We start from the raw sequence: 15953 nt of genomic DNA on the forward strand, positions 1-15953 counted from the left end.
TCCCATTAAGGCTTTCCCACAGGGGGCTGGAGGCTGGGCTCAGTGTAAGAACCCTTGCTCTTGCAGAGGACACGCGTGGTAACTGTCAGTCTGTGCAGCTCTAGTCCCAGGGAATCTGATGGCTTTTCTTCTCTTTTCTGGAACCTGGCACAAGTGTGGTCCTCATACATACATGCATGCATGCAAAAACACTCATGCACATAAAATACATTTTTAAAAAAGACATAATAAAGTAGGAGTTTCAGCATTTCCAAGAAGAGAATAATACATTTATGTAAAAAAAAATGCTCTGAAATTTGTTTGGATGAATCTTTATTGAACTCTAACAGTTTTTTCACTTATTTTTAATAGCATACTTTTGTAAAGATGTATTTATTTTTGTGTTATATGTATGCTTGCTTGCATTTATGTATGTATATCACATGCATGCCCAGTATCCACAGAGGCCGGAGGAGAACATCAGATCCCCTGGAACTAGAGTTACAGGTAGGAGCTGGGACTGCATGGGGGTTCTCGGAGGAACCAGCACTCGTAACGGATGCACCGGCTTTCCAGTCCTGGGTCTTCACTTCTTAGTAAAGACTGCTCAGCATCAAGGCCCATTGTCATGGCCTGGCCTACCTGCCTTGTTACTCAAAACTCAAACTGAGAGACTGCTGGGCAGCCAGGAGCCAGAACAGCTGTAGAGTGCAAAGCAAAGCCTGAATGCTTTCAGATCTGGGACCAAAGCTTCATGACGGAGGGACGCTCAAGATGAGCTCACCTCAGTCCTTCAGGATCCGATCGGCTGCTACACACCAGGAGGAAGAGCTGGATGGAGAGGTTAGTGGGTCATCTCTACCCATCTAAATACACACCGAAACACACACACACACACACACACACACACACACACATACACATACACACATACATACACACACAGACACATACACACATACACACACATACACACACATACACACACATACACACATACACACACACATACACACACACATACACACACACACATACACACACATACACACACATACACACATACATACACACACATACACACACACCACACATACACACACACCACACATACATACACACACATACATACACATACATACACACCACACACATACACACACATACATACACACACATACATACACACCACACATACACACACACACATACACACACATACATACACATACACACACACACATACACACACACATATACACACACACATACACACACACACAGAATTACCTTTCAGGTCTGAAAGAAATCCCAGATGGAGCTCTTTGGGCTTGAAAAGTTGTAAGTTGAGCATTTTCTGCCACACTGGCTAGGGAACCATCATCGGTTCTTCTGATGTGCCTAACTGGTACCTGTAACAGCAAGTTGGTACTGAGGTTTTGGTTTTGGTTTTTAAGGTAGTAAAGGATTCTCATCAGATAGCAAAGGGAGCTGCTGCCCCTGAGACTAACATCACTGGTTCTATCTGGAGGTGGTGGCCTTTCGTGGGCCTTCTTGTCATAAAGGGACTGGCTTGTCAAGAATGAATTTGTCAGTCGGGCGGTGGTGGCGCACGCCTTTAATCCTAGCACTTGGGAGGCAGAGGCAGGCAGATTTCTGAGTTCGAGGCCAGCCTGGTCTACAGAGTGAGTTCCAGGACAGCCAGGGCTACACAGAGAAACCCTGTCTTGAAAAAAAAATCAATCAATCAATCAATAAATAAATAAAGGAATGAATTTGTCCATGGAAAGGCAATTCCAGGTAAGAAAGAAAAGACTTGCTGGCTTAGAACAACCTAAACTTTCTTTAGTATTCTATCTCTTTTGTGTTAGAATGGCACTATTTTTTTTTTGAGAAAATCATTTACATATATATTACAGTCCCGCATACATTCCCATCAGTCAGTGGTTTTCTGTCTTCTACGCCTAGCCTAGGAAGTCACAGTGCACTGGCTTAAAGAGGCTTGCGGCATGCTCTGTGCTGCCTGCCTGCCTGCCTCTGTGCTGCCTGCCTGCCTATTTCTGTGCTGCCTGCCTGCCTGCCTGCCTGCCTGCCTCTGTGCTGCCTGCCTGCCCGCCTCTGTGCTGCCTGCCTGCCTGCCTCTGTGCTGCCCACCTGCCTCTGTGCTGCCCGCCTGCCTCTGTGCTGCCTGCCTGCCTGCCCCTGTGCTGCCTGCCTGCCTCCCTGCCTGCCTCTGTGCTGCCTGCCTGCCCACCTGGCCTTCACAATTCTGTCTTGGGTTCCTGTTATATCTGTGCTTGTGGAACCACAAGAAGCTTCTTCGCAGAGTTTAGTTTGGTTTACTTAGTGGTGTTTTTTTGTATCTTAGTAGGGCATATTTGGCAATAGCCAACAAATAATTAGCTCCACTCCATTACCCCACTAGGTTTCTCACACACAGTGGGTCTCCATGGAGGTGCATAGCAACTTAGCCACTTCAGCCACAGGGTGTGACCGCCAACACCCCCAGACACTCAGAGTTTTCAGAAGCTGTGACCACCCACACCCCCAAAGGACTCAGAGCTTTCAGAAGTGACAACGATGGACCGAATCATAAACTATCTTGTTCTCCCCGCAAAAAGTGATCATTTTTCTCATTTACAAAAACAAATATTCTGATTTTTCTTCATCTTCTCTTTTGGGGGGGGGGGTGTTGTTGTTGTTGTTGTTGTTGTTTTTGGTTTTTTCAAGACAGGGTTTCTCTGTGTAGCCCTGGCTGTCCTGGAACTCACTCTGTAGACCAGGCTGGCCTCGAACTCAGAAATCCACCTGCCTCTGCCTCCCAGAGTGCTGGGATTACAGGCGTGCGCCACCACCACCCGGCTTTTCTCCATGTTCTATTCATAGATTCAGCCAACTACAGATCAAAACTATTTGAAAATGATCAAATTTATATTGCATGTATAGGTTTTTTTCTGTCAACATTCCCTAATTGATTTAACTATTTCCATTGTTTAAATATTAGAAGTAATCAAGAGGTGATTTAAAGCATGTGGGAAGTTGTGTGTTGTGTGCAGATCATGTGTTAGGTTTCAATCCTGGGGCAAATGGCCGCGGTGCCCATTTACCATACCAGAGCGGATCTGGCTGCCAGCCTCCCCCAGCCTCCCCCAGCCTCCCTCGGCCTAGCTGTTCCAGGACATGGCTGGCATACCCCACGCCTACCCTAACCCTCTCCAGCCCAGGGGCTGGACTGCCCTTCCTTCCTCCAGCTGCTGTTCCCTGTATAACTCAACCGTTTTGGTTACTTGTCCCTTTTGTCTGTTCTTTTGGGTCTCTTGGCTGTTGCCTCCCCGCTCCACTCTCCCTTCCCCCATCCCCCACAAGGCTCAGGGTCACGTCCACTCTGAACTCCCCCAGATGCCCCAGCCTCTGGCTATGCTGTGGCTGTATATTTGTAATACGCTTTTTCCTCCACTATACCTAGGAGCAGACATGTGCTTTCCTTTTTGTTCTTTTTTTCATTCAATATGCAAATGTTATATTATTTTATGTAGCAGACTTAAGTACCCATGGATTTTGGTGCCCATGGGAGTCCTGGAACCAACTCCTGTGGACACTGAATTTCACATCTTAGGGAAATCTGGTTACACAGAGACTGAGGGAGGGGTGAAGGTAACCGCAGTAACATGGCCCTGATCTGGGAAGGCCTCATCAGCTCCCTCTTTCTTTCCATGTTTTCTTAACTGTAGTTTTTGATACTGCAATAACTTCTATCCAAAACTAGACTGACAGTTGCAGAGTTACACTTCCAATCATAACTCTACCAGGGAAGGCTGGGAACCCTGAGAGGGCTCAGAGGGAAAGGTGCTTGCGGCCAAGCTTGGTGGCCTGAGCCTCATTCCCAGGATCAATATGGCGGAGAGAGAGAGCTGGCTTTTGCAGTTTGTCCCCTGACCTCCATGTGTGTTTGTGTGTGTGTGTGTATGTGTGTGTATGTGTGTGTATGTGTGTGTATGTGTGTGTGTGTTTGTACATGTATATATATATGTGTGTGTGTGTATGTGTGTATATATATATATGTATGTGTGTACACGTGTGTGTATATATATGTGTGTGTACATATGTGTATATATATGTGTGTGTACATGTGTATATATATGTGTGTGTGTACGTGTATATATGTGTGAATACATGTGTATATATGTGTGTATATGTGTGTGTGTATATGTGTGTGTATGCGTGTGTGTGTGTGTGTGTGTGTGTGTGTATATACATATATATATATATGTTGTACTGGCTGGCTTTGTGTGTCAACTTGACACAGGCTGGAGTTATCACAGAGAAAGGAGCTTCAGTTGGGGAAGTGCCTCCATGAGATCCAGCTGTGGGGCATTTTCTCAATTAGTGATCAAGTGGGGAGGGCCCCTTGTGGGTGGTGCCATCTCTGGGCTGGTATTCTTGGGTTCTTTTTTTTGTTTTTGTTTTTGTTTTGAGACAGGGTTTCTCTGTGTAGTTGTGGCTGTCCTGGAACTCACTCTGTAGACCAGGCTGGCCTGGGACTCAGAAATCTGCCTGCCTCTGCCTCCCAAGTGCTGGGATTAAAGGCGTGTGCCACCACCGCCCAGCTTTCTTGGGTTCTATAAGAGAGCAGGCTGAGCAAGCCAGGGGAAGCAAGCCAGTAAGAAACATCCCTCCATGGCCTCTGCATCAGCTCCTGCTTCTGGACCTGCTTGAGTGCCAGTCCTGAAACCCTTTTCTCCCCTACTTGCTTCTTGGTTGTGATCTTTGTGTAGGAATAGAAACCCTGACTAAGACATACGTATCACATATATATGTATATATGTATGTGTATGTCTGTGCATATATATGTGTGTGCATATATATACATATATATAGTGACATGCATACCAAATCAATCAATCAAATACATGAATAAATAAATAAGGTGGGGACAGGAGGAATTCAGATAAGGGAACAGATGTTAGTAATTAATTATTGTAGATGATAAAAGAAAAAACTCAAAGAGAATACAGCAGGGCTCTGGTACTGACTTCCAGAGCCACTGAGTAAGCTGTAACCCAGAAGGTGCCCTTGGGCTTATTTTGACACCAGAACTGTGTAAAACAGACCCAGACTAGCTAGATAGCATTCTAATATAGAATCGTTCTAACCTAGACTTGTAAAACCAGGTACATTTTTTTTTAATTGTTTCCTACAAAGAGCCAAGCTTTTTAATCACTCACAGTCTTTGGTCTTTGAATCCTTCTTGTCATTTTACTGCCCATAAAAGGAGTCTTTGAAAAATGATGATGAGAGAATCTGGATGAAGTCGAAGCAGAATTTAGGAAGCAGTGGGTCTGGGATCTGAGCCCTGCAAAGTAAAAGTAAAGCCAAGTAGTTCTCTTGTTGCAATGTACAGAACCAGATTTAACATAAACTTATGTTAGAACTTATACTTAGCATTTGATTCAAGTGAGGATGACAAACTTTGGACAACCTGTGTGTGTGTGTGTGTGTGTGTGCACCTGGGGATGACATGACCAAAGGAAAAGGACCTTGTGGGAGATTTGGTCCCTGAGATGTGAATGTGAGCAGATTGAGAACTATTCCATCATAGGATGTGGTTAATTAACTAGGTTCCCAGGTAAGGAAGAATAGCACTCAAATTCTGGCTCAAGTCAACTAGATATTTGGCCAGACCATTGCTGAGACAGCGCCTCCCTCCCCAAAGGAGTCACAGTGGAGGAGTTGAAGCTGAGTCCTGCTTTACCTGTTGAACTTGTGACCCAGAGACTCCAAAGCAGAGACATCCAGTAGTCACTGGATGTACTGGTCTAGAGCGCAGAGGAAAGTTTGAGCTGCAGGTGTAGACTTGACAAATGGTGACCAAAGCCAAGGCATCTAAGGCTGAGAACAATGTGGGAAGAATCAGACCCCCTCCCCCAACCCCCAATGGCTCTGCTCTTTAGAGGCTGGCTCTGGGCAGGAGGACTAAAACTAGAGATGAAAGCCGTGGACTGCCCCCAAGAGTCACTGGCATGAAAAAGAACAGGAAAGTTGGCCTAGGAGATGGTAATTATCTGATTCAAACACTGCAGAAGGAGATAGTGAGAAGTCAGTAGTATCCATGCTCTTAGAGACACAGGGACTCCGATTCTGGCAAGATGTGCAGCAGGGAAGAGGTAGGGATTTAAAAGCAGATAGTTGGGGATATGGCAGAGACTTGTACTTGGTCCCTAAATGTCATTCTCCCTTTATTTACTTAGAGTCCCCAGCTTCTTGTCAAACAATAAGTATCCTGCAGTAAAAGCTACATATCCCAGTCTTCTGGGCGAAATGTCGGCTAATGAGATGTGCCCCAAAGGGTCCTGGGTAACTTCCAGGAAGTGCCTTTAAGAGAGCAGTGAGCTCTTCTAGTTTTCTCATTCCCTTTTAGCCGGAAAGCTTAAGCAGCCATGTTGGCCCATGAGGTAGAAGTCACTCTCTGAGAATGGCAGTTTGTGACTAGTCTGCACCCGGTATCGTAGAAGACTCACGACAGCCCACTAGAAAGCTATCTCTAGACTGTTCCCATTCACAGCCGCAGTTCCTTTTAAATCTCCGTGTGCCTCTGTCTCCCTCTCCTTAATGGATGTGGGCTGTAGAGTACATTGAGTAACTCTTGAAAGACACTTGACTTATCAACAGGAGAAGAAATATGTGATCAAGGGCGGCAGTCTTATTTTCAATTTTGCTTGGTTTTTGTTGTTTTTGGATGTGTATATGAATATGTATATTGTATGATTATGTATATGAAGATGGATATGGATGTGATTATGGATACGGATATGGCAATGACATCAAATTCAATCCTTCCTGCCTTTGGTGCATGGATAGCCTGAGCTCTGGGTATATTCTAGGCCAGGGTTACAGGAATAAGCCATCAAACCGAGACTCAAGGAAGGTTTCTATTTTAGTAGATATTATGATCCTGACACACACATGATCAATACATAATTGTTAGTTACAAACTCCCTTCTGGGTGATACACCCTAGAGAACTGTCATGCAGAACCCTCAACTGACAGGAAATACCAGTGTGGAGAAAGGAAACAGGCAAAGGATTGCTCAAGGCTCCTGAGAAGGTAAAGTAGAAGGAATCTTGCCGACCAGGACAGCCGGAGAAGGAGAAGGACAGTGTGGTTACTCTAGTTTTCATGGCTACAGTGAAATACTAGAATCAGCTAACCATTCTCTTAGGGGTTCAGTTTGCTAGGTAGCTAGATGACATTAGGAGGCTCAGGGCCTCTGAATAGGAATCCAAATCTTGTTATGCTTTGCCTATCCTTTAAATTACCATATAAAAAGGTAGCAGCAGGGCTCCCCTGAGGCCCTATTAGAGGAATATACTTCATCCTGGCCAAGATAATAGAACCTGAGTTCTTCCTCTATTCCTGGGTGGAGAAATGACATTCTAAACTGCCCCCAAATCGTATGCTATTGTCTTTTTTTTAAGTTAGTCTTGGGGGCTGGGGAGATGACTCGGCAGATAAGAGCACTGGCTGTTCTACAGGTCCCCGGTTCGATTCCCACATGGCAATTCATATCTGCCTGTAACTCCAGTTCCATGGCGTCTGGGCTCTGCAGATACTCCATGCGTGTACATACAGACAAAACACTTGTACAGACAAATAAATAACTCTAAGAAATTTAAAAACAAACAAGCAACAATAACAACAAAAATAATTCTTCTTAATGGGTCTCTCAGTCAACTGGCCGGAAGTCCACCCTTCGGGAATGCTGAAGGCGTGGCCGGAAGTCCACCCTTCGTGATTGCTGAAGGCGTCCTAAGTAGACGAGAGGGACTCTGAACCTCCTTAAGAGGAGAGGACCGACATTCAGAGGCATGCTGCTCTATGCTCCCCCAAAAGTAAGAGATGACTCATACCTGTCAATCACACTGATGATTGACATACAGAGATGTGCTGATCTATGTCCCGCTGTCCCCCACCCCCACCCCGACAAATAACTTCTACGGGTCCTTGTACTAAGGCTGTCTGCTTTTCTAACTAAAAAAATCACTTTTCCCTCTTTTTAATCCTCTTTTTGGCTATTGGCCAAAATTCTAGCACGCTTCACTGAGCTCCTGACATCCTTATGCCTTCCCTAAATACCAGCCACCAACGCAGTCCTGCCTGTAGCTGCTCCCTGACCTTTGTCGCTGAAAACGCCTGCTTCCTCAGCCCACAACTCACTTCTCCACCACCTGCCTCACAGCTGCTGCTGAGGCTGACTGCTTATCCTCGAGGTGGCTATTTTCCCTCAAATTCGAACAAAGCGTTCCTTCATCTTTCTGAGCTTGTTTTAAAGTCTTTGACCAATGACACTAGGAAGTCACTAAAGGGAATCCCAACTCCCTCTCAAGAAGGACCTGACTTCTAGAGAACAGCTCCACTGCAACCAAACCTTCAAGCTAAGCTCCTCACCTAAAGGTTCATTTGCATTGTGAGAACTACCCCACCCCCACCCCAGGCAGCCAGACCATGCCCCACCCGTGGTGGGAACCTAGGCCCGGCCAGGCATGTCCAGGCAACTGGGGCTCATTTTTTTTTTTTTTTTTTTTTTGAGGTTTGAAATCGGGGATGACACAGACTTGCAGAAGTAGCAAGGCAGCTTTATTCAAAGCACGCCTGAGAGAGGAACTCAGTCAAGAGAGACAGCCAGCCGGCCACCGCAGTGAGGGCACTCCAAGGATTTCCTTTTTTGGGCTCAAGAGAAGGAAGAGGGTGGTTAACGAGGGGCATAGTGGATTCTATGATTATAGATTGGGTCATATAATCATATTGTCCTACTATGAATAACCCCCCCATCATGCATCTTACCACCACCACATGCACACCCACTTACTTGCCTAAGCATAAGGTGATAAAAAGGGTAATCTCCCTAAAAGTTCACTGTACTGGAACAATCTGCCTTACCTTGCGTGCACCCTAACTCAGTTTAGGTCGAATCGGCCTTTCTGTCTCATACCGGGATATATTGAGGATACACTCAAACAGAAGCTGTTGATATTTGGTTATTAGGTGTGGAGAGCCATTACTGTGTGTGTAGTCCTGAGAGACCTGAGGTTGCTGGGGAAGTGTTTGAAGAGAGGTGTGTGCATGGCACACGCAGGTGAAGCGGTGAAGCGGCCAGGCTGCCGAGGTCCTTCCTGCCTCCAGGGTTCATTTGTCTTCCCTTCTGCAGGAAGGAATCTGCAGGCACACATTGCCAACGGTTTGCTTATTCTGAGTTAACCTTCAATCGAGGTAGTCAAGACGGGGTGGCCTTGGTGTCTGTGAACCTGCCTCCGGCAGGCAGAGAGGCAACAATAAAGACCTGACTGGGGGTGGGGGTGGGGGACTCTGCAATGATTAACTGCCCCACCCCCATGCTGGCTGTAATGAGACTGAGACAAAAGACAGATTTTTTTTCCTTTTTTTTTTTTTTTGGAGACAGGGTTTCTCTGTGTAGCCCTGGCTGTCCAGGAACTCACTCTGTAGACCAGGCTGGCCTTAAACTCAGAAATCTGCCTGCCTCTGCCTTCCAAATGCTGGGATTAAAGGCGTGCACCACCACTGTCCAGGCAGAAGACAGATTTTTATCATATTAATTCACTGTCTTCTCAGATTACTGGTTCCATGAATAAAGTGCAGTTTAAAGATTCCATTCTTTGAGTTTTTTGCCTGCATGTTGGGTGGCACAGCCCCAGCTACAAAAAACCCTCCACAACGTGTAGAGGGGATCTGCTAGGCCTCAAGCCTAGAGTAACTTCTTTCTCGTCTAGAGGAGAGGCCCGTCCCTCCTGAATAAGAGGGTCCCTGGACTTTAGAAACCTCCTCACTCTGGCTCTTCTCCATAAATTGCAGATGCTGAGGGTTCTGGGTGGCAGCTTTTAAGGAGACATTCCTTAGAAGGAATCACAAAACGGTCTTGCTGGAGAGAAGCAGAGGGAGAAGACAGGAAGAAATGTTCCATAGCAAGGCATTGCTTGGCAGCAGAGGTCACAGCAGGATTCCATCTTAGGGCTGGCAGAGCAGTCTTAGTAGGCCTGGGGCAGGGACACCAAAGCCTGCCCTTTGGGCGGGTGGGCAGGCGGGCGGGGCAAGCACAGAGGCAGGGAGGAGGGCCTTCGGGGCAAGTGCAGTTGTGTTCTCAACAAGTTTCTGAAAACTGTATTTTCTCAGCTCCTTCATGTCGGTAAGCAGCCAAAGGAAACACAGGTAAAGAGCACACTGCCCATGTATGGAACTGTAGGGTCCATCGTATACAATCACCCACAAGACTACCCTAAGGGTCAGATGTGAGTTATTCCAGTTGATGCGCAAAACAAGCCATAGGAGTAGGTATTCACATTTTCCTGTGGGGGGGTCAATTAACCTACTTAAAGTCACTCAGCCAGCAGTGGCAGGAGTCTGGCCATCTTCCTCAGAGCCCACACGTTCTACCAGTCCATGTCCAGATCAGAAAGGAGGGGCGTGACGGTCCTAACGACGGTCCAAGCATGGCTACTGACAGATGCTATTCCTCAGCAATCTGGGGTTGATTCAGTATTCATCGTCCAGGGGAGGAAGCCAGTTCTGCGGTCTGATGTTCATGCTGTGCACTGTCTACACTGTCCCCAGAGCTACTCTGGTGGGCCACCCTCACAGGGGCCCTTGAGCTCCCAGCACCCAGCAATCGTAATGTCCTCTCTGAATGTTAGAAATGTGGTGGATGGCGCCTCAATCAATCATTGAGATGCTCTGACAAAGAGCGACACTTAACATTCTTTGGGTGCATTTTACACTCTTCTCTAACCAGCTGTGACTGGTTGAACTAAATAGGAAACGTAGTGCAAGCCAGAGAGATTTTTTTTTTTAACCCCACATGTTATTTGTTTAGTTCACAATCACAGAGGACTCACTAACTCCCTGGCCTTGGGTTGTTACCCAGTCTTGGAGTCATGGAGCCCCCCTTTCAACTCATGTCCCCAAGCCTGGGTGATTTAGAGGAAGGAAGGCGGTCTCGCTTACCGACTGAGGAGCCCGTCTGGGCAGAGGGCGGCTCGGTGCCCTGAAGCTGACTCTGTAGCTCCTGCACTCGCTGGAAGGCCTCCAGCTTCACACTGCGCTCCTGAGCGAGCCTGCTCCTCACCTGAGGAGAGAGGGCGGGGAGCAGACATGCTGTGTGGTGCTTTCTTTAGTTCCCTTGGTTCCCAGGTGACTTTTGAGGGAGGGTATCCACCCAAGGCTATCCCAAGATGGACAGGAGGAACTCAGAACAGTATGAAGAGCTTTAATAACCTGAATTAAAGAGGGCCAAAACCCATCTCTGCAAACCTTGCTTTATCATTATTTGTTGTTCATTTACAACTTTATGCATGCTTTTATCATTATTTGTTGTTCATTTACAACTTTATGCATGCTTTCAAAATTTTATAGCCGTACGTGGTGGCACACACCTTTAATCCCAGCACTTGGGAGGCAGAGGCAGGGGGATTTCTGAGTTCAAGGCCAGCCTGGTCTACAAAGTGAGTTCTGGGACAGCCTGGGCTACACAGAGAAACCGGAAAAAAATTATTTATTTTTATCTATCTATTTATTTATTTGTATCTGTGACTGTGTGTCTGTGAGTCTGTGTGTCTGTGTGTCTGTGTCTGGGCACCTGCATGCCACGGTACCTGTGTGGGAGTCAGAGGACAGCTTGTGGGAGCTGGTTCTTCCCTTCAACCCACGTGGCTCCAGTGGATCAAACCCAGGTCATCAAATTGGGAGGCAAGCACCTTTGCCCAGTTTTTAAAACGTTTTTCTTTTCTACTGGGTGGCTAGAAGGAAGTTAGAACCCAGTTCCCAGCATCTGCCCAAGGGACCCACAGGAGCCCCTGGACAGTTAGAGCAATGGGAAAGAGGGAGCTTTCTCCAGATGTGCACCGCAGCTGGGAAGGCCATCCCCACGTCTGAGCAAAGGACTACCCCTGCAACTGTAACGTTCCCCAGGCCATAAGCTGACCCTCGTGTGTACGGCTCTTCCAGATGTGAGTTAGATCTCAGCAGCTCATCAGAGCCCCAGGTTTAGGGGGGCCTTGTGATAGAAACCAAGTCCACAGTCCTGTGAGCACTAGGTATCTGTGTGCAGCCCTCGTACTCCAGGGCGGGAGCTGGAAGAGGCACAGCAAGAATTTCTGAGCCAAGTTGGGGTTCGGTAAATCTGAGAAGTACTAGCAGAGGAAAGAGGCGTGCTTACTAAGGACCGCCTTGTGCACAATGTCGTTGTCAAAGTCAACATTTAAGAAGAGGGCTGAGTCTAGTCTACCTATCTGTTTCTAAGGCACTAATGGCCCATCACAACCACAGACCCCAACCCCCCACTGAAAGTTAGCTATTGGTCCCTGTTCTGGGATTTGAGTTCATAGTTGAATTATTACTTATCCCAGCATGGGTTTCTACTCACCTTAGACCATTTATGTTCCCGGATGAAAGACACACACACCATTTATATTTTTTAATATGCCTAGGCAGCACAATAGCTGAACAACTGCTACCCTCCATGCTGTTAGAATCTACCTTCCTATCCATATCCCAAGCTATTCCTTCCTGTGTTTCATCTGGGCTGCTCTTAGCTCCAATTGGCTAGCCCATGTGGCCACATTTTTATAGCTCCCCTAACTCATGGTGGCCCTCCTTTCTCCTCTCCAGCACACTTCTTCTATCCCATGACAACTTCTCTCTGCTTCTCCAAAGCCTACCAAACCGTAGCCCCACCTCGGTCTCTTCTGCCCAGCTATTGGCTGTTCACATCTTTATTCACCATGCACAATTAACTGGGGACAAGGTCACTCAGTATCCTACCTGCAGACCTTCTCTTCTCTGAGGCGCCAGTCTTGGGGGCCCCAAATTAGCATTAGAATACAAGCAGCATTAGACCAACACACTACATGAATTATCTAATCTTCCCTCACAACCTATGAAGAAAGGTCATGAAAATGTCACCCAGCCACAGCTAAAGTTCGGGTATGATTCCAAAACCTAGACTCTAAGTAACCTTTCCAGGCAAGGGTGTTCTCTAAAGTCAACCAGTCACTAGCCATTCATGGAGGTGGAGCTTAGAGATAAGCCAAAGAAGCCAGTGCTGGTCACGGCCACAAGTTTCATGGCCTTTTGCTGCCACTTGGGGTGGAGAAGCCAATGGGCACAAGGGCTGTCAGAGAGGGAGAGAAGTAATTAGCAGTTTTGATGGACATGTGATTTGATGAGAAGAATCTCAAGGTATTTATTTTAATTGTGTCAGGATCGCTGCCATTAACTAAATAGCAATTAAGCAATAATAACTAAAATAATAATTAACGTAGGATTATAGTTTGAATGTGAAATGTCTTACATAACTCACATGTTAAAACACTTGATTCCCAGCTTATGTTTTACAAGGCTGTGGAAACTTAAGACAGTAGAGCCTAAATGGAGGAAGTAGGTCACAGAGTCAAGTTTTATAGTCTGGCTTTGTTTCTCATCCCCTCTCTGCTTCCTGATGGGAGATGTGGTATCACCAGCAGCCTTACACTTCTGCATCTTTGCCTTCTCTGCTCCGATGAACTGTATCCTCCAAATTGTGAGCGAATGGACTGTATCCCCTTAAACTGTGAGCCAAAGGACAGTCTCCCCATAAACTGTGAGCCGGTGGACTGTATCCCCTTAAACTGTGAGCCAGTGGACTATCTCCCCTCAAACTGTGAGCCAAAGGACTGTATCCCCTTAAACTGTGAGCCAATGGACTGTTTCCCCTTAAACTGTGAGCCGGTGGACTGTATCCCCTCAAACTGTGAGCTGAAAGAAACCCTTCCTCCCTTAAGTTGCTCTTGTCAGGTATTTTGTCATATCAATAGGAAAATTTAACACAGGTAACTAGTTCTATATGAGCACATTTGAAGAATATGGGCATTACACCACTCCTTCATAGTCAGTGGCTGGTGGAACAAAGGGCCAGGCAGAAGGATTTTAATTAATAGTCAATTAATAGTCACTGTAAGGTTAATACCTGGAATTATTATTATTATTTTCATTATTATTATTATTATTATTATTATTATTATTATTATTTTAGCTTTGAGAGAAAAAGCAGTGTCCTGAGATGATGTGACCTCCTGAGTAACCTAAAAGGTTATTACCAGAAGCCTGTCTGAAGCAGGTTCCAGGGAATCCTCCACCTTCTGAGATTATACAGCAGGGGGCCTTCTGATAAAAATGCCCATTAAGATAGGTGTCACGCAGCTCCTGTGAGTGAGTCCCAGCAAGGCTGGAAAGGTACGTTTTTTTGGTAGGTATTTTCTCTGTGTAGCTTGGCTTGGCTTCCACCTCATGGCAAGCCTCACGCCTCAGTGTCTCTGGCGCTGGGATTACAGACCTGAGTCACCATGCCCAGTTCATAAATGTGAAATTATAATTTCCTTTCACTCTGCAACAGCTCAGCTCCTTTCTCCATTTTCTTGAAAGTATTTTATTCAGCACTCCCTTCATTCAATTTAAATTCTCTTCAGCAAACTTCTTCTAGAGCCCTTGAAACCCTTGACCAATAATAGTTCAATTTAATTTTCAAATTGCTTTTCTGTCTGCTATTATCTCTAGAGAATGAATTAAGGGCTTTTATTCACCCATGGATATGTGTAAAACACCTTCTGTGTCGGGTTTTATTGAATTACCTTCTGTAGTCTGCTTATTGAGGTTGAATTAATCCATATATGCATTATAATAACCCCTTTCTATTTCCCCAGGGGGTATAGTTATAAAAATTATGTCTGAAATCCACTTTTGCTTTTCACGTTTGACTCTGTATTTCTAGACATCCTGGAATAAAAACCTCTCATTATAGCTTTCATAAGCTTGCTGCTCTTCAGGATTTTAGCTCACAGTCCTCTAGAAGAGCCCAGTTCAAAGGTTAAGGCAGTATGAAAACTTTGTCCTCAGGACGCTGGGACTCGGCCTAGAGCAGTCTTGCGTAAGCACTTGCCCCAGGGTGGTACACAGAGACCCACTTCCGGGTGTGCCTGGTGTGACAGCTTAGAGAGAGTGCAGGGAGGGGACAGAGCGGCCTGGGAACAGACGTTCCAGGGAGGGCTGGCTCCTCAGGCCTCAGGCCTGGCTCCTCAGGCCTTTCCAGTCAGGCTCAGCGGCCCCCACCTGCTTCAGTTCTCTGTCCATCTTCTTCTGCTGCAGCTGGCCTCGTTTCGAAGCCCGCTCGGCCTCTTCTGTCAGGAGTTGCAGTTTTTGCTCTGTTTGCTCCAAGTCTTTTAGGAGCGTCTCCATGCCAGATGTTTTTATGACATCCAGCTGCTGCCGCGTGACAGAGTCTTGAGTCACTCTGTGTTCCAACTCTCTCAGCAGTTGAGCCTGCAGCAAGGGAGGGACAAGGCAGGAAAGAAAGCAGTCACAGCAGGCAACAGAGATGGCTGAGGCGAGGTGACATAGCAAGGTGACGTGTGCTGCTCTTGGGCTCTGGGGACAACAGCCTGACTATTTGGTCCTGGTCTTGAGCAGCAAGACATCTCAGATCTGCCTCACCTGGTACTTCCTGGACTGGCACTTCTACTGTGAATCCCATGGCATCCGTCAAAGGGATCGGAACTCACAACAAACAACAGTGAAAGCCAGGATGTGTTAATGCCCCTACAGAATATTATCAGGTGAAAAAAAATTGGATTTCTCAGCATTAAACACTGGCTGATGATATCCATACTAATTAACTCTCTGCCAAATGCTCATATTGACTACAAGCTGCATTTGCGTTGTCATAAAGTCTTTCTCATGGGGACCAGCAGTGAGCACCCCCTTGCCTCTGGGGAGGCAAGGACTCGTCATAGAAACATTAGTGCTGAAGGGTGCTTCTGACCCAATTGGGCTCTGTTTTCACTTGCAAAATGTCTCTGGGGGGAAACCAGATTCTAGATAGTTAAAGAAAGAAAAATGGATCTGAGCATGATGACATGAGTCAGCCTGAGCTATA

At 46.3% G+C, this 15953-nt stretch overlaps 1 protein-coding gene across 1 annotated transcript in view; it reads right to left on the bottom strand.

Annotated features, from left to right (window-relative positions):
- Window positions 1-388: 388 nt before the first annotated feature.
- LOC127669996 (uncharacterized) overlaps window positions 389-15953 on the bottom strand; it is a 150238-nt gene continuing 134673 nt past the window's right edge. The window contains exons 43-47 of the mRNA XM_052164278.1: window positions 15131-15340; window positions 10994-11114; window positions 5205-5332; window positions 1270-1391; window positions 389-810 (exon numbers count right to left, since the gene is read on the bottom strand). Of these exons, the coding sequence (XP_052020238.1) occupies window positions 765-810; window positions 1270-1391; window positions 5205-5332; window positions 10994-11114; window positions 15131-15340 (627 nt within the window). The 3' untranslated portion in view covers window positions 389-764. The remainder of the gene's footprint in view (window positions 811-1269; window positions 1392-5204; window positions 5333-10993; window positions 11115-15130; window positions 15341-15953) is intronic.

This window comes from Apodemus sylvaticus, chromosome 19 (assembly GCF_947179515.1).
Source record: "Apodemus sylvaticus chromosome 19, mApoSyl1.1, whole genome shotgun sequence".
Classification (NCBI taxonomy): domain Eukaryota; kingdom Metazoa; phylum Chordata; class Mammalia; order Rodentia; family Muridae; genus Apodemus; species Apodemus sylvaticus.